We start from the raw sequence: 19,252 nt of genomic DNA, 5'->3' as shown, positions 1-19,252 counted from the left end.
AAATTTAGACATACTACTCAGCTCGCATACTAATTTTGGCACACTATAGAGTATGGAAGTGTCTGATTCAGACGCAGCTTTGGTGTGCCTTCAGGAACAGGTTGGGAAACACTGTATACTGTACATCACCCAAATGCTGATTAAAGGAGATTTCTGTTGATGTAAACTTTGTAGGAAATAGAATATTTGACTGAGATACAACTATGTGAAATTAGGAATCTAAGGGTTCAAAAAATGCTAAATACTGATAAAATCACCTTTTATTGATTTATTTTATTCATTATTTTTATTAATGTTAATATTATTAATTATTCTTAATAAAGTAAATTAGTCATCAAAATGCTAATATTGATCAATGCAATTAATGCAAATTGCTCTTCAAAATTGGAGTTTTGGTATATGTGCCGTAGGAAATTTACTATAAAACATCCATGGAACATGATCTTTACCTAATATTATAATGAATATATATATTTCATTTTGACCCATACAATTTTTATTTGGTTAAAGCTATAAATATATATCTGTGTAACTTTGTGGTCCAGTGTCAAATTTTATAAATATATTTTATTTTTCTATAATTTTATTTGTTGACTTATTTTATTTGTTGAAGTTTTATAAACTAAATTCAAGAGGATCGCGTGCTATGATCGACCGCGGCTGGTCTCTCATCAACAGTCATCGTTAAACCAATCAGATGAATCCAAGACATCAATAAATAGCCCAGTTTGTCTTAACTCCGTTATCTTCAGTTTTGAAGAATCCCCCCATATCCCCCTTTCCTCCTTTACCAGGGGAAGCTCTTGGAACCTCCCTAATCTCAGACCTCCTTTTATGCTATAGACTGTTTTGAAGGATGTTATCAAAAACAAAGTTCCCAACGTATTTTCTGTTTGACATATTTAATTTTCTATTATTCTAGAGCTTCTGAGAATCCAAAAAGAGCCACATATTGATAAATAATGATATGAGAGCTGTTTTAACATTAAGTTATGATTAAATTGCCTCTTGTTACAGTTTTGAAATGGTTTGATAACAAGCAGGAAATGTTCATGGGCCAATGACATTGAAATGGTCTAAATGACCAGGCGAGAGCCCTGGGCTCAAGTATGTCCAAGCTCAGGGTTCTCTCCCTGGACAGCATGCCAAACCTGCAGCTAATATAAAGCAATAGATAAGTGTGAACTCTTGAAATCTGGTTTAGGTATTCAATTTTAAATGGTAATTTTTTAAAATTATTTTATTTTAGTTTTAAGATATTATTTAGTTTAGCATGTTGTGCTCTTAGCGTTTGTTTAGTTTAATGTACTATGGTATTTAAATTGATTCTATTTATCGTCTAATTCTGTTTTATTTTACCGTAATTCTTTAGTTTGTTTTTAGTTCTCAGTACTTTCACCTGCCATGTGAATTTTATTGATTTATTTAGTTTCCTGTGCCAAGCTATTTTATTTAGCTTCATTATTATTGTAAAAAATATATTTTATAATTATTTTAAAAATTTATAAAAACATTTTTAGGGGTTTTCACCTTTAATGGTATAGAACAGACTAAGTAAAACTAACTTATTAATTTACCTATTTGTTGAATCCAGTAGAGGAGGCGGTGCCGGCCATGTGCAAGACCCGGACGGTGATCTACGAGATCCCCCGCAGTCAAGTGGATCCCACTGCTGCAAACTTCCTCATCTGGCCTCCATGTGTGGAGGTGAAGCGCTGCACCGGCTGCTGCAACACCGGAAACATGCGCTGCCACCCCTCCAAAAAACAGCACCGCACTGTCAAGGTAAAAAGCAGTGCATCTTGTAAAATCACTGTTATATACAGTTGAAGTCAAAATGATTAACCCTCCTGCTATTTGTTTTTCTTTTTCAAATATTTCCCAAATGATGTTTAACAGAGCAAGGAATTTTTCACAGTATTTGCTATAATATTTTTTCTTCTGGAGAAAGTCTTATTTGTTTTATTTCTGCTAGAATAAAAGCAGTTTTTAATTTTTTTTAAACTATTTTAAGGTCAATATTATTAGCCCCCTTAAGTAATATTTTTTTCAATTGCATACAGGCCAAACCATCATTGTACAATGACTTGCCTAATTACCCTAACCTGCCTAATTAACCTAGTTAAGCCTTTAAATGTCATTTTAAGCTGAATACTAGAATCTTGAAAAATATCTAGTCAAATATTATTTACTGTCATCATGGCAAAGATAAAATAAATCAGTTATTAGAGATGAGTTATTAAAACTATTATGTTTAGAAATGTGTTGAAAAAATCTCTCCGTTAAACAGAAATTGGGGAAAAAATGACTTCATTTTACAGATTTCAACTGTATGGGGCTAAGACTGTATGCTCTCTGGCATCTCATTTGTGCTGCTAAAGTCAGATTAGTCAAGCTCCTGTCATCTAAAATACAGGACAAATGAAGAAAAATATCATCCTCAGTGATCAATATCAGGGCCACACCCACTCTAAAGCCACACCCACTCCACAACCACACCCCTTTTCATACACTGAAAAAAGTGTTGCATGCAAAACTGTTGCAAACAATTTATTTGTGTTGAATTTAAACAAATTAAATTGAGCAATGTTCAACTTAATTTGTTTGTTTAAATTCAGCCCAAATAAATTGTTTAGAACCAGTTAACGTAAAAAAATTGAGTAAATCCAAGGAATAATCTTTGAATAATTTTTTTCAGTGTACCATTTAAGAAAAAATGCCTACACTGTATAAAGTGATAACAAAAAAAGTCATGACTACAAATGTTTTATATTACTTTAAGTTATTTTTAAAAGTTAATCAGGTTTCAACTACTTTTTTGAAGTTTTGCAAAGTTGCAAATATTTTTTGTCAGTTATAAGAATGCTATAGAGACGACTAGAACAGTTAATTTGATTCAACTAAAAAAAAATTAAGGCACCAATGCCTAAGCTGATTTTTTTACAGTGTATGATCAGAAAGATGTTCAATGTTCGCAACATTCATGATTAAAAATGCTTCATGTGACACTGAAATCTGAAATAATATATATTTTAAATTATATTCAGACTGAAAACTGTTATTTTAGACTGTAATATTTCATATAAACCTTAAAAGATCTTACCAGACCCAACCTTTTGAATGATCCCAGCAAGCACAATATGTCAACATGACGTCCGATTGACATTGTACCCCAACATCGGGGGACATTTATTTTGTTTGGATATGAAAATCGGGTTGACGTCAGAACCCAACGTCAATGTCCAACGTCAGACAGATGTTGCATTTTGGTCACTTTCCAACGCAACCTAAAAACCACGTCTACTGATGTTACAGCATGACGTTGTGTGGACGTTACCAATATGACGTCTATTAGATGTTTCATTTGGGTTGCCATACCTGATGAATAAATCTCAGTATTTGACATCAATATGACGTAGGTTTAAAGCACAACGTTGCATTTTGGTCATTTACTAACACAACATAAAATCAACCAAATATCAACATCATTTCATGTCATTACTGGATGTCGAAATAACATCCAAGATTTTATTAGATGCTGACAAACTAAATCTAAACTAATGTTAATGTTTTATGGTGTTGTGTGTCTGCTGGGATGATGTGTTTATATTTACAGGATGTAGTTTTAAATAGGTTTAAAGAAACCACGGAAGGCAATTTTGTTTTATTTTTTTATTTATTTGTCCATTTATTCATCTCCGCCATCTTCTGAATGGTCATTCAGTTGATTTGTATAGGGTTTTTCATTTTTTCCGCATAAAATGAATACAGATGTTAGTCTTGTATGGATTTTTTTTCCAGTGTAGAGCACAAGGATGGGCTGAGAATATATTATGTGTGTTTCTTTCCAGCTGTGGTGGTATATAAATTTGAGCAAGTGCTCTTAAGAGTATGTATTTACCCTTCTCTCACTTTTTCCTTCTCATACTGAAAAAAGGAGCAGGTCTGCACAAGCTAGTGCTGTTCAGAGCCGTGATATAAAAAAGACAGACTGTAAATAGGCCTTGCTGCACAGGGTGTGTGTGTGTGTGTGTGTGTGCTTGGCCACATTTCTGCTGTACTTTGGTTCATTGCAGAGATAAGCTGGTTTCAAAGTAGACACTGCTGGGTGTGGAACATAACACCAGATAATGAGACTAGCAACACTTACTGGAGTTTGTCCGCCTGTCTGTCTGTCTGTCTGTCTCTCTCTGTCTGTCTGTCCATCCTTCTCTCTGTCCATTCATCTGTCCGTTTGTCTGTCTGTCTATATGTCTGCCTGTCCATTCGCCTGTCCGTTCGTCCATCCATCTGTCTTTCCGTCTGCCTGTCCAACCATCTGACTGTCCATTTGTCCATCCGTCTGTTCCTCTATCTGTCCCCTGTCCACCTGCCTGTCCAATCATCTGTCAGTCCAACCTTCTCTCTGTCCATCCGTCTGTCTGTCTGACTGTTCGTTCATCCATCTGTCTGTTCCTCTACCTGTCCATCCTTCTGTCTGTCCATTTGTTCATCTGTTTGTCTGCTTGTCCATCCTTCTGTCGGTCCATTGATCTGTCAGTTCATCCATTCATCTGTCTGCCCATCTGACTGTCTCTGTCCATTCATCTGTCTGTCCATCTGTTCCTCTACCTGTCCATCCTTCTGTCTGTCTATTCGTCTGTCTGTCTTTTTCGTCTGCCTGTCCAACCTTCTGTCTGTCCATTAATCCGTCCGTCTGTCTGTCCATCTGTCTGACTGTCCGTTCGTCCATCCGTCTGTTCCTCTACCTGTTCATCCTTCTGTCTGTCTATTCATCTGCCTGTCCAACCTTCTGTCTATCCGTTCGTCCATCCGTCTGTTCCTCATTTGTTTGTCTGACTGTCTGCCTGTCCATCCTTCTGTGTGTCTGGTTATATGTCTGTCTGTCTTTCCGTCTACCTGTCCATTCTTCTGTCTGTCTATTCGTCTGTCTGTTTGTCTACCTGTCCATACTTCTGTCTGTCCATTCATCTGTCTGTTTGTCTACCTGTCCATACTTCTGTCTGTCCATTCGTCTGTCTGTTTGTCTACCTGTCCATACTTCTGTCTGTCCATTCGTCTGTCTGTTTGTCTACCTGTCCATACTTCTGTCTGTCCATTTGTTTGTCTGTTTGTCTGCCTGTCCAACCTTCATCTGTCCATCTGTTTGTCTACCTGTCTATTCATCTGTCCATTCATCTGCCTGTCCAACCTTCTGTCTGGCCAGTCGTCTGTCTGTCCGTCTACCTGTCCATTCTTCTGTCTGTCCATTTGTTCGTCTGTCTGTCTGCCTGCCCAAACTTCTCCCTGTCCATTCGTCTCTCCGTCCGTCTGTCCATCTGTCTGACTGTCCGTCTGTCCATCCGTCTGTTCCTCTACCTGTCTATCCTTCTGTTTGTCCATTCATCTGTCTGTCTATCCGTCCATTCGTCTGTTTGTTCGTCTGTCTGTCCATTCATCTATCCGTCTGTCGATCTGTCTGACTATCCGTTCGTCCATCTGTCTGTTTCTCTACCTGTCCATTTGTCTGTCTGCTTGTCTGCCAATCTGTCCAACTTTGTCTATCTGTCTGACTGTCCATCTGTCCGTTCATCTGTCTTGTTTGTCTGTCTATTTAGCTGACTGTCCATCCATTCGTCTGTCCATCTGTCTGACTGTCTATTTGTCCATCTGTCTGTCCATTCATCTTCCTGTCCATCCTTTTGTCTGTCTTTGTGTCTGCCTGTCTGTGTATTTTTCTGTCTCTCTGTATTTTTCTTTCTCTATCTTTACACTTGCAGCCTGATCTTCTCTCTTGACATTTTTTTTATCCTTCCTATAAGTTCTCTGGCATTAGCCCGTCCCTCCCTCTTTTCCACAGCAGTGATTGAGCTGTTATGTAAAGTGCAGATGAAGTTGATGGCTGCTCTTTCTTTATTATTATTATTACCAGCACAGCATATTCCTGAGGGTACTCTTCTCTACTTAATGTAGCTTTAAGGCAAGTCTTTTCTCTCAACAGCCAATCCTGTCATGCTAGTACAGCTCCTGTCTGCTTGAGCTGAGACTCAAATCTTCAGATCTGTTGGCTCAGATTGCGTTTCAGCAACGAATGCCAAATCTGCAGAAAACTTTAACACTAATGTTGCTGCTTTAAGTCAAATAAGAAAAGAAATGAACATGTTCAGCATATGTACAACCCATGCGTATGCACATAATCCTGTAAATAAAAAGTTATTTGGCTTTTTTAGCTAAAAGGTTTAAAATATTTCAGACACATTCCATATTAAATATTATTTTTCCTCCTGTTCATTACATATTCGTTCTGTACAGTCTGTGTTTCACCTCATTTCACCTCCTCCTCTCTCTATCTTGCTATAGTCCTGGTGTACAGTGCTAATGGTTTTCCCAGAACTGCTGTGGTGCAGTTTGTATCTATTAGCCTTACTAACACACTCACACACACACACACACATGCAAACATCATCACACAGTACTACAACAACAGGTGCTGCGGTGGAGAACTGGGGGAGGGAATAAACCTCATTTTACACTGAGGAGACTCACGTCAGAGCTTTAGTGTGAGAAAAAGGCCACATTTAAACATCTGTGAGCACAACACATAGCTGACGGGGACATACTGATATTTGACTGGCATCATTTCAGTTGGACTAAAGCAGAAGGGTATCAAGTCCTGGGGGACCAGTAGATTTGTAGCTCCAACCAAAGCACTTGCCTAGAGGTTTCAGTTGAATCTGAAGGATTTGATTGGTGCTGTTGTGTTAATTAAGGGATAATGTACATCCAGCTGGTTGTTATAAATGACAGGCTTATCAGCAACCTGATGCACAGTGGAGCACTGTTGTGTAAGATTGAAGGGCTTTATGTTTGGGATAAAGTACATGCGGGAGGTTGTTATCACAGAATAAAGCCTAAGAAGCTTATTGGCAACCTGATGCTGTTGTACATGATTAAAAGGCTTTATTCTGTAAAAACAGCCATCCTGGATTTATTTTATCCCACTTATTACACAGCTAATTGCCACAAAACATAAAAATTATACATAAAATATTGTTCTGAGCTGTAATAGTCTTTAATTAAATGCAAAGCTGACAGAATCCAAAAAAACCTAAATAGAGCTGATGGAGCATTCACTAACTTGTCTTATTCTGTCACAAGATGGCGCCAAACAGTCAAAAACGAACAGCTGACAGAAACGAAACCAGCTGACGTAGTATACACTAACCTGCACATTGATCAGTCACAAGATGGCGCCAAACAGTCAAAAACGATCAGCTGACAAAAACAAAACCTGCTGATGAAGTATACACTAACTTGCGCATTGATCAGTCACAAGATGGCGCCAAACAGTCAAAAATGCAAAGCTGACTGAAATGAAAACAGCTGATGGAGTTTACACTAACTTGCGCATTATTCAGTCACAAGATGGCGCTAATCAGTCAAAAATGCAAAGCTGACAGAAACGAAACCAGCTGATGGAGTATACACTAACCTGCGCATTATTTAGTCAGAAAATGGCACCAAACAGTCAAAAACGAACAGCTGACAGAAACAAAACCAGTTGATGGAGTATACACTAACCTGCGCATTATTCAGTCACAAGATGGTGCTAACCAGTCGAAAACGAACAGCTGACAGAAACGAAACCAGCTGATGGAGTATACACTAACCTGCGCATTATTCAATCACAAGATGAATGCGGGTGTAAGTATATAGATAAGAACGTAGGCCTATTGACTGATGATCAAGGTGGTTCGAAGTTCCCAGATGATCCTGTGTTATTTGGCGGTTGTTATCTTAGAATAACATACAGATTGACTAATCAAAATCAGGTAATCCAGACAGCGTGTAACAATTTGCAATAACCACCAGCTGGATGTACATTATCCCTCTTATTGCATGGTTACTTGCCACAAAACTAGATGATTAGACACAAAACATTGATCTGAACTGTAATAATTTACTGGTTAATTAAATGTAAATCTTGCACAAAGGGATAGTTCACCCAAAAATGAAAATTACCTCATCATTTATTCTCCCTCATGTGGTTTCACACCTTTGAGAACACAAAATTAAATGTTTTGAAAAATGCTGGTTGATGGTACTCATTGACTTTCATAGTTATGGAACTGATATAACTAACGCGTGCCCTATACTGACGCTGAGGAGAAGAGACTATTGAACAAAGTCTTTAATTTTGTTTTGTGAAAAAAATAACGCCAGCTTTTCCTTAGCATCAACAGTGAACAAGGCGGCGATGGTTTCATTGAAGTAGGAATATCTAGATAGACAGCTGAGATCGTGTGAGCGCTGTTTATTTTATTTGCATCGCGGGTTAATCGGGCTGCTAAAGTTTCTAAATCCAGTACACCGCTGTTCTTTCCTAATGAAGAGACTAAGTGAGGATATTCCTGATCTGGAATGTTTGCGAGCGAGTGTAAGAATACAGCATGTGATGTGGTTCAAAAGGCAAGTGTTTATGTGTTTGGATGAGCTGGATTTGGATTCCTCCTTTAGAGGTCGGTATGAAGGGAAATCATACATGGTTTATATTGGCACTGGGAGCATGAGGTGTGTTGCGAGTGTTGATTTTGGGTGTTTAAGAGGCTCAAATGGCCCAGGTTAGTGAGGATACGGGCCCCATCTCTGACGCAAGCACTGGGGAAACGCAAATAGTGCTAAATCGAATGAGCGTGGTATTAATACAGAAACCGAAAATATTCCAAAAGACCCTGTTGTATTGGAGTGGAAATGCTGATGGTGTTGACAAAGACTGCAAAACATACTGTAGCTCTGTGTTCAGATATATTGTTGAAATTGAACTATTTTAAGTATGCAAACTATTGTTTACAGTGATGCATTTATAATACAATGGAACATGGGAATTTCAAAAATGGCCAAGCTTAGCCCAAAGGTTCAGTTTGTCTTTATTTTACTTAAATTTGAGTTGAAACTACCAAGCTTTTTTTGGAATGTAAATTGTAATTTATGGCAGGGGCGTAGTGGACATTTTAAAAGTGTTTTTTTTTTTTGGGGGGGGGGGGGGGGGGGGGGGGGCGTTTGTATGAGATCATACATTCATATAATTATTAATTACCTGTTTCTAAATGGTCTGTCTCTAAAAGTGAGGGGGACGGATCCCCCCTGGTTGCTACGCCTCTGATTTATGGTCATTTTCAAGTGCTGTTCAGTATGGCTCACTTTTTTGGGGGCATTTCCTCTGCATTTTGTACTTAGTACCTGGTGCTTTTTTGTAGTACCACTTCGGCTGAGGTTCCAAGCAAGCCATAGCATTACCAAAACATGATCACAGATTGATCCAAGAGAATCAACACTACCGGTGCCATTGGATTTGTGACATGAGACACCGAACTCGCTATATTTAAATAGTCAACAGCAGTCACTGCTCTATTGTTGATTCATGCGACTAAGGCCTTGTTTTAGTTTGAAAACGGCATTTTAGAATGAAAACAATCCACGTCCACACTGGCATTTCATCTAGCGTTTTTGAAAAGATCTGAAAACACACATCACTTGACTACACACACACACTGTGGCATGCACTGCAGCATATGCGGAGGTCTGAGTCCCAGGCAGTCAGCGGGCGCTTCGAGCACATCTTCCCCAGGTGAGAGCAGCGCAGGTCGCACAGCTCATCAAGGATATACTGCTGGATCTCATCTCTCTATAGATATTAAACGTGATATTAAATTAATCTTGTCTATATCTAACGGCTCTTTGGTCTTTTGAATCTGTTCTCAGGTAACGTGTTTTGGCTGAGCGCAAAGATAAGTTAATATATTAATAATAATGGTCATTATTGATTAAAATTGATAGTCAGCAAAAGAGACAGGGTATGTTTCATATTTTTCGAAGAAAATGAAAGTTTGCAGTTATGTTATAGGCTCTGTAGTGTTTAAATATGCATACAGTGAAGATGACGGTCAAATAAATATGTAGCATCGTGACGCCTCAACATTTTTAGTGTATGTTAAGTTAATATCGAAATGAAAATAGGCAGTTCCTTATATCACGTTTTAATCTCATTGTTAAGATAAAAGTGAAAGGACATAGCCAGGGCGATGTGAACGATGTTATAAAGTTTCCTTTGAAAATTTACCCGATGTGCCCTTGGAGTTTGTTTTCCATATCAAACTTGCAAAGTCTAAACTTAGAAGGAAAGGATGCAAGACTGAACTGTGTGTAGGCTACTTAATATTGAGAAAAGGCCTCAATCAGATAGTCGAATGTCTGCAGCCACGCCTGTCTCAGTTTTTCCCCATACACACTGACACGTAGCAGCAGCGTTTTAAAACTTAAATGGCCTCTTCAGCGTTTTCAAAACGCTCCATTTTTTTGGTACTCGAAAACTCAGGAGTAGTGTGGACAGAAGGCGTAACCATAGGAAAACTAAAACATATTAGTGTAAACGGGGTGTAAATAATTTTTATACCACCACAAGAAAAACACTTAAAAATATTCAGCATCGTGGTCAATAGGAGAGGTCCAGGTGTTCTAGATACACTTTTGTTTGTTTGTTAATACACGCCCTCTAGTGGCAAAACCTAAATACTCACAAGCACTTATTAACACAGGTATCTATTTTTTATAGTGACCAAGTTCAGTGTTGACACACTAGTTAAGTAGTGTAAAAATTGTGCTTACCTAATTTGTGTGCACGTCATGATTTTGCCAAGTACGATGCGATCCTGGATTAACATCTATGTTGATCCTGGAACATCATTTTTGTTTGAAAATGTAATCCCTGCCCCTAAACCCAACCATAACTGTTAATTACTCCCAAAAACAGAGGGGAATAACAGTTGGATAACAATCATAGAAGTGCATAAACGGGATCGTAATCCTAAACTTAACATAAACAGTAAATATCCCTTAATTCTGATTGGCTGATTGGAATGTTGTTCCAGGATCAACACAGATGTCCTACTTGCCTACTTGGTGAAATCAGGTTGGCATAATTTGTGCAGTGCACATATAGTACAGTATATGCATTATGTACATACTCTTCTGGTGTTGAATTTTACATCCTGTTCGGGTAAAATACATGATGTTATATAGTCAAAAAACATATGTGATTATAAGACTCTGCTCTTTCATTCTTGTTTGTTTGCTTTTCCTCAAATGTGGTGGGCTGTAATTGCTATCATATCTGCAATTCTGTGTTCTTTCCATCTTTTCACTCTTCGCTTTTCTGACGGTGTTTAGGGACGTTTTTAAAGGGCTGTGACAGGAAGTGCGCAGATTAGATCACCTTTTTCTCCTTATCTTAGTGATTGTCTGAGTGCCAGTGTGTGTGTTTTACAGCAAAGATTTCGTCCAGACTCTTTCTGTAACTCTAGACATGCAGGTCACGAGATAAAAGTTTCCCTGATTTTTTTTTCTCCCTCCTCCCAGAACCCCTTGTTTCTGTTCAGGCCTCTTTTTGTCACTCGCTCAATGAGAACGCTTGCTCCCCACACCCCTCTTTCTCTTCTAGTCGCCCCACCAGTCGTCCGCCTGCCATCTCAGTTTCGCTTTTTAGCCACATCGTTTTGTCGTCAGATTTACCCACTGACAGATGTGCAACAAAACAGCCTGTCCTCTGGCTACATGTCCGTTTCCCATTGTTCCCATGCTAATTACCCATGATGCACCTTTCCTGATGCCCGTTCTTTCTCTCACCCTTTCTTTATCTTACTTTTCTTGAGGGGAAATCCCAATGCCAATTATCCGAACCCCGGACAATAGTCCTCACAGAGCGCAGGGCGAGTCAAAGGGGGTTGGGGTTGCTGAAGCCGGGGCTGGATCAGATGTCACACCATTAGAGCACTGTGCTGGGATTTCGCAGGGCTTTCATTGCAGCGTAAAGCACAGTAGTTTATAAATAGAGCTTGGAAGGGCCTCCTGAGAAACTTGGATCTTTTTATAAAGCTCGTTCGAGTATGTGGGCGAGCGCATGTGTGAAGTTCAGACCTGGTGGAGCTGGACTTGAAAGCGAGATGCAGAGGCAATGATAGATTGAATTTGAATGGAAATATTGGGGCGGGAGCAGGAAAGGATGGTGCGGGGAGTCCTTTTTTTCTTATTATGACCCTTTCCTGAACCCCTTACCCAACCCCCTGACTGGTTCTCAAGCCCCTCGGAGTCTGTCTCAGCCTTCATCCTCAGTCGCAGAACATTCTTGCACGCCACTGGCTGTTTTAGACTTGGCTCTGTAAATATAACCAAGCACAAGAATGTCCAAGAGGAGGGAGAGGTGGGCAGTGGACAGAGAGAAAGTGGTATAAACCAGTAACGCGGGTAGACAGAGTGACAGAAACCAGCCTGTCTCACTGTCTCTCGCTCTACCCACCTTCACTTTGGAGATTCTCTATAGATTTTGCAGGAGTTTCCAAGTATTGCGTCATTTGTTCCATAATGTTGAACCAATTGCCCTTACACGGTAGACTGAGTTTTTATTTGCACTCTGTGAGTCATGCGTTGAATCTACTGATTTCGTTTGAAGCCAGAAGAATACGCACAAGTGCATACTTGAATGCTTATCCAACCCATTGCATATGTACAGTCCTGTTTTGAACAATCAATAGGTATGCATACATACATTATCTTCAAAATGTAACTGCAAATGTGCTGAACATTAGCACTTCTTATATACAGTCTAGGCCAGTCACACATAACATGTTTTCACATTAATTTGTTACTTGGAATGGGGAAAATGTAGGGTCTCAAGATGCAGACCTTTTAAATTTTGCATCATGTTTTTTTTTCCCTGGGAAGAGTTGAAAACAGTGAAAATAAATCAGTCTTGAACATTTCTGTGGAACAACAGCATGCACAGGTGAATGCATAAACAGTGTCTTTGTGAACGGCACCTTAAGCCAGCATTGATGGTCCAAGCACCGAGCAGAAATGGTCCAATCCTACACAAAACAACATTGAACGCTGTCAAGCATTTAGCAAAACAGTGTGAAGGAATAAAGCCCTAAGCTTTAAAATTAGCACAACAAAAGCCACGATTCGACCCCTGTGTAAGGCCGTGTGGTTATTTTGAGTTTAGTGTGATGCAGTGGGGCGTTAACAGTGGAACATGTAACTGTTTTGGGCTTACTGCCCAGGAATTGTTCGACAAACCTTTCCACTGTTGCCTATGACTGATTGGTAGTGAAAGCTGAGCATGAAGAAACACTTGAAATGTAAGAATCTACTGCATTACTTGAAAATCATTAATAATTTTATGGCAAAAGTATGCACTATTATTAATGCTAATTATTGCTGATGACATGCAGAATTGAACATCGTGTATGCTAGTGTAATCTGAGCTATAACTGAGCATGTAGTTAACTAAAAATGTAAGAATCTACCTCATAATTTGAACATCGTTAATATCTTCATGGTAAAAGTATACAGTATTGTTAATGCTAATTGCTTATTAATGCTAATGACATGCAGAATTGGAATCCTGTATGCTAGTGTAAGCTGATCTATAACTGAGCATGTAGTACCCTAATAATGTAAAAATCTAGCACACAATTTGAATTTTTTTAATAATTTTATGGCAAAAGTATGCAGTATTATTAATGCTAATTATTGCTAATGACGTGCAGAATTGAACATCTTGTATGCTAGTGCTAGTGTAATCTGAGGTATAACTGAGTATGTAGTTAACTAAAAATGTAAGAATCTACCTCATAATTTGAACATCGTTAATATCTTCATGGTAAAAGTATACAGTGTTGTTATTGCTAATTAATGCTAATGACCTGTAGAACTGGACATCCTGTATACTAGTGTAAGCTAAGCTATAATTGAGCATGTAGTAACCTGAAAACATAAGAATTTTCCGCATAATTTGAACATCGTTAATAACTTTATGGCAAAAATATACAGTATTGTTAATGCTAATTGCTAATTGATGCTAATGACATGCCGAATTGGACATCCTGTAGGCTAGTGTAAGCTAATCTATAACTGAGCATATAGTAACCTAAAAATCTACCGCATAATTTGAACATCGTTGATAACTTTATGGCAAAAGTATACAGTATTGTTAATGCTAATTGGTAATTGATGCTAATGACATGCCGAATTGGACATCCTGTATGCTAGTGTAAGCTGATCTGTAACTGAGCAGGTAGTACCCTAATAATGTAAAAATATACAGCATGATTTGAAAGTCGTTAATATCTTCGTGGCAAAAGTATACAATATTTTTAATGCTAATTGCTAATTAATGCTAATGACATGCAGAATTGGACAACCTGTATGCTTGTGTAAGCTGATCTATAACTGAGCATGTAGTAACCTAAAAATAAGAATCTACCGCATAATTTGAACATCGTTGATAACTTTATGGCAAAAGTATACAGTATTGTTAATGCTAATTGCTAATTAATGCTAATGACATGCAGAATTGGACAACCTGTATGCTAGTGTAAGCTGATCTATAATTGAGCATGTAGTTACCTAAAAATGTAAGAATCTAACGCATAATTTAAAAATCTTTAATATCTTTACGACTAAAGTATACACTATTGTTAATGCTAATTGCTAATTAATGCTAATGACGTGCAGAACTGGACATCCTGTATACTATAGTAAGCTGATCTATAACTGAGCATGTAGTAACCTAAAAATAAGAATCTACAGCATGATTTGAACATCGTTAATAACTTTATGGCAAAAGTATACAGTATTGTTAATGCTAATTGCTAATTAATGCTAATGACATGCAGAATTGGACAACCTGTATGCTAGTGTAAGCTGATCTATAACTGAGCATGTAGTACCCTAATAATGTAAAAATCTACAGCATGATTTGAAAGTCATTAATATCTTCACAGCAAAAGTATACAATATTTTTAATGCTAATTGCTAATTAATGCTAATGATGTGCAGAATTGGACAACCTGTGTGCTAGTGTAAGCTGATCTGTAACTGAGCATGTAGTACCCTAATAATGTAAAAATCTACAGCATGATTTGAACATCGATAATATCTTCATGGCAAAAGTATTGTTAATGTTAATTGCTAATTAATGCTAATGACATGCAGAATTGAGCAGCTTTTATGCTTCATCATCAAATATGACTGAAAAACACTTAACTTCTCACCTAACCTGGCCTTTCTCTGTTCTTCCAGGTGGCAAAGGTAGAGTTTGCGTCGCGTAAGAAAGCGAAATTGAAGGAGGTGCTGGTCCGGTTAGAGGATCACCTGGAATGCATATGCACATCCCAGCATCACGTGATAGAGCACGTGGAGGCAGACACAGGTATGTATGGGACGTATGCTTAATGTTTGGCCTGATCTGTGATGATTATTTGGCTGTGGATTGTGCGGCATTGTGCGGTCACCACAATCAAACACACCTGTTGGTCAGCCTGCTATTGCCAAACGTCAATGCTTGTGCGAGCTTGTGTTTTACTGTGCTGGCCGATGATGCAATCCAATGGATAAGAAAAACCGCAGGTGTGCGAACGCTGAAACATGTAGAAGTGTGTCTGAGAGTTCAGGTTCAACAGGTTTCTGCTCTTGTGTGTCGAGATAAAAGAGTTGGAAGGCTCAAATATTTATGAAGTGCAATTACAGTCTGTTTTACACCTCCCCGAGGCCATAAATTCCTTCTTTCTTTTATTTCTGTTCCTGCTTTCCTTTTAATCTGCTCAACCAAACCCTGCCCATCATCTGCTTGCAACCAAACTTGTGTTTCCAGGCCTACGCACAGTTAGAAACCGTAAAAAACGGAAACACAGAAAGAAAGCAGTGGCCGCACAGATCAACAAGGATATTCAATAAAAGGCAAACATTTCCTAGAACTCAGCGGACCAAAATATCCTGCAGGTAGGACAGCTGCGGGCAGATCTGCTGCCAGTTCTAAACCAATCATTGGCATGAACCAATCAGGAGAGAGGGAAGGTGCCCAATCAGAGTCACACAACACTAAAAACCAGAGATGTGTGCACTGTGCTGTGCTTTTGCTTTGCTGCATGTGTCACGGGTTTGTGTGCTCGTTCATGAAATCAGTTTGTGTTCACCATGTATATAATTTAGCTCTGTTTCAAAACCAAGTTAGGTGCCTTGCTGTTTATTGCCTACCAAGGTAGATACCTTTATTTTAGCTGCCATCCGAATCATTTGGTACCACAAGAGTTTATTTTAATCCAACCGAACATGCCCACTATGAGCAAACCGCTAGAAAGCAACCTGAAGTTTCTGCTTACATATATCTTAAAGGGGATTTTGCCTCAGTTATAGGAACTCGATGTGGCACGATGGCTCAGTGGTTAGCACTGTTGCCTCACAGCAAGAAGGTCGCTGGTTCAAATCTCGGCTGGGTCAGTTGCCATTTCAGTGTGGAGTTTGCATGTTCTGCCCATGTTGGTGTAGGTTTCCTCCGGGTGCTCCGGTTTCCCCCACAGTCCAAAGACATGCGCTATAGGTGAATTGGGTAAACAAAATTGGCCGTAGTGTACGTGTGTGTGTGTGTGAATGTGGGCGTGTATGGGTGTTTCCCAGTACTGGGTTGCAGCTGGAAGGCCAAAACATATGCTGGAATAGTTGGTGGTTCATTCCGCTAAGGTGACCCCAGGTAAATAAGGGACTAAACCAAAAGAAAACGAATGAATGAATGAATGATACACAAAAAAAAAAGTCCTGCCAGAACTAATTTTCCTGGTTGCTACCTCTTCTAACTACCCACAGAAAATGCACCTCTGGCTGGGTTAGACCCTAATTTAAAGGGAAAGTTCATTCAAACTGTTCCAAACCAGTTTGAGTATCTCCACAATAGAAGATATATTGAAAATGCTGGAAACTTGTAAACATTGACTTGTAGTGTTTTGTACCTACTTTTCCTACTATGGACGTCAATGGTTACATGTTTCCAAAATTCTTAATAATAATAATAATAATAATAATAAATATTTATATAAACAACTCAAACTGGTTTGGAACGAGTCAAGACTGATAATATTATGACTGATTTTCAGTTTTGGGTGAACTATCATTTTAATTCCCTCAAAAGGAGATCTTATTTCCAAAATCATTCAAATGAGCATGTCAAGAAGTGAACACTTCCTCTAGCAGACTATGATAGAAGCCCATCTGATGGTCTAAACTGATGTCTAGCTGTAGGCAGCTTGCTTGGTTTTGGAACAGAGCATGTTTGAAAATGTGTGGATTGATGGTTTTCATTTATTCGATCACAAATATGGTTCCTTTCACATAATCGTCCACATTGTTTCTTTCTTAAATGTGCACAGACTCTCCTGTAATACACACTACAGTCACTGTGCAGTGGAGATGTGTCACTTCAACACAAATTGCATGTGTTACTAAAGAAAAAAATTCACAAATGCAGATTCTAGAATAAAAATTGATCGCTCGCTAAAAGCGCTTTATGTTTTCTTTCTCTCCCTCTAGTGGACATGAGGTGAAACCACATCAAACGAGCGATTGAAGGACAACGGTGTCTACGTAATACTGCAGCAGCACTGGGACTTTGTCCTCTGACCCCATTGCTGTTCGAAAAAAAAAAAGATACTGTATCCAGAGGAACATTATACACAAACACAACACCAAAGGTGCTTTCTACGAACTCTGTCAAACACTGAAGACAAACGAGATTGGTATTCGGTTAATTATTAAGTGGTCAAACACTGGGCGGAAACGAACTTGACAAAGACAATGTTTGTGTCGCTTCTCTGTTCTTTGTGACTCTGCTAAAGGTCAAGGATGAGGAGAAAGTCTTTTGGAGAACACTACGTTTGTAGAGACCATGAACTTCACACATGCTTTGGATGGGTTTTTGGATCCAGATTGGCCTGAAGGATGGACTCAGAAAGTGGAAGAGCATAATAAAGGATGTGTTGTCATATAACCTTGCTTAAATAGAAGACGCTATTTCACGCTGCTGCTCTCTATCAAGTCCTCTTGGGTCCAGAACATTTCAGCTGCGATTTCCAACGTGCCTCTAGAAAGAAGCAAAGCGCTCAACTGCCTGTCCGTGAACTTTCCGAAGGCAGCGTTATTATGCCAGAATAAAGTATTTATGTATGCAATATCTCTTGCTCTCTACCATCTCTGTTGCTCAATCCAATGTAAGAACGGCTCATCATCTTCGTTGATCTGCAAGTATTATCAGTATCATTTCATTCTCGCTTATATTCTACAGAAGAGATAGGAAATTGGTGTCATAGGAAGATGGCTGTGGAAAGATGCTTTATTTTTGTTAAAATATATATTTATAATGCTAATGTAGAATCAAGCAGGAAGTATGTCATGTGCTGTGTTTTCTGTTGTTGTGGTGTATTGGTTGTATGATTGGAAAACACGACATCCACAGGTTGGCCGTTACTCAAGGTCAGAAAATTCATGGTTTCCTCCAAAACAACAGTCAATGCTGAGCATACAAAGAACATTCAAATAAACACTTAGGTATGAAGCTTTTGTAATAAATAAACAGATCGAAACAAATAAAGACTGCATTTTATCATATTATTATCAGAAATCTCACATCCTTTTTACTTTTTTTTTAAAAGGACAAACATCTTGAACACCTTAAAGTGCTTTAAAGTTGTCTTAGTTGTAAAACCTAATTGAATATGTATGCGCATATCTATTTTTCTATTGATTTACATGAGGCATGTTGACCCTGTTTTAATTATTACACAATTAATTAAACCAAATGTGTTTTCATGCACAGTATGATTATGCTCGCATGATCCATCTATTAGGAAACACCATAAAACTTGTAAGAAATACTGGATGGTCTTTCCTAGACATTTATAATTGATGTCGAAATGTTGTGCATGTAAACAGACTAAATGTTTCAGGGATGGCGAAGTACCTGTTTACACCTGGTAATAATTCAATTCAGTTCAATACATCTGTATTTCTATAGCGCTTTTGCAATGTAGATTGTGTCAAAGCAGCTTAGAAGTCTTCTATGACAGACTGTGTCAGTCCAGTTTCAGAGTTGAACTGCTGAAAATCCAAACACTGGAGAGCAAATCCATCGGTGCGCAGCTCCACAAGTCCCAAACCAAGCAAGCCAGTGGCGACAGTGACGAGGAACAAACTTCACCAATTGACGAAAGCGAAGGAAAAAACCCTCAAGAGAAACCAGGCTCAGTTGGGCACAACCATTTCTCCTCTGGTCAAACATTTTGTGCAGAGCTGCAGTCTAGGCGCCGGAGGCTGGAAAACACTGCATGTTCATTGCGGAGGTGTCAGTAGATCACCGGTGAGTGTTCCGGCTGGCCCACTGGATCAAGGC

The 19,252-nt window shown here is 38.7% G+C and overlaps 1 protein-coding gene across 3 annotated transcripts in view; it reads left to right on the top strand.

The window, feature by feature from the left end:
* The window catches only part of pdgfab (platelet-derived growth factor alpha polypeptide b), a 42,796-nt gene extending 24,327 nt beyond the window's left edge, over window positions 1-18,469 (top strand). For 2 of the 3 annotated variants that reach the window (XM_056453128.1, XM_056453127.1), the window contains exons 4-7: window positions 1,595-1,785; window positions 15,118-15,247; window positions 15,689-15,816; window positions 17,398-18,469. In XM_056453128.1, coding sequence (XP_056309103.1) covers window positions 1,595-1,785; window positions 15,118-15,247; window positions 15,689-15,771 — 404 coding nt within the window. In that variant the 3' untranslated portion in view covers window positions 15,772-15,816; window positions 17,398-18,469. The remainder of the gene's footprint in view (window positions 1-1,594; window positions 1,786-15,117; window positions 15,248-15,688; window positions 15,817-17,397) is intronic. The other variant, XM_056453129.1, reaches the window with a different exon arrangement.
* Window positions 18,470-19,252: the final 783 nt, after the last annotated feature.

This window comes from Danio aesculapii, chromosome 3 (genome assembly GCF_903798145.1).
Source record: "Danio aesculapii chromosome 3, fDanAes4.1, whole genome shotgun sequence".
In the NCBI taxonomy this organism is placed as follows: domain Eukaryota; kingdom Metazoa; phylum Chordata; class Actinopteri; order Cypriniformes; family Danionidae; genus Danio; species Danio aesculapii.
Note: the sequence above shows the minus strand (reverse complement) of the source record. Positions and strands in the feature narration are given on the sequence as shown.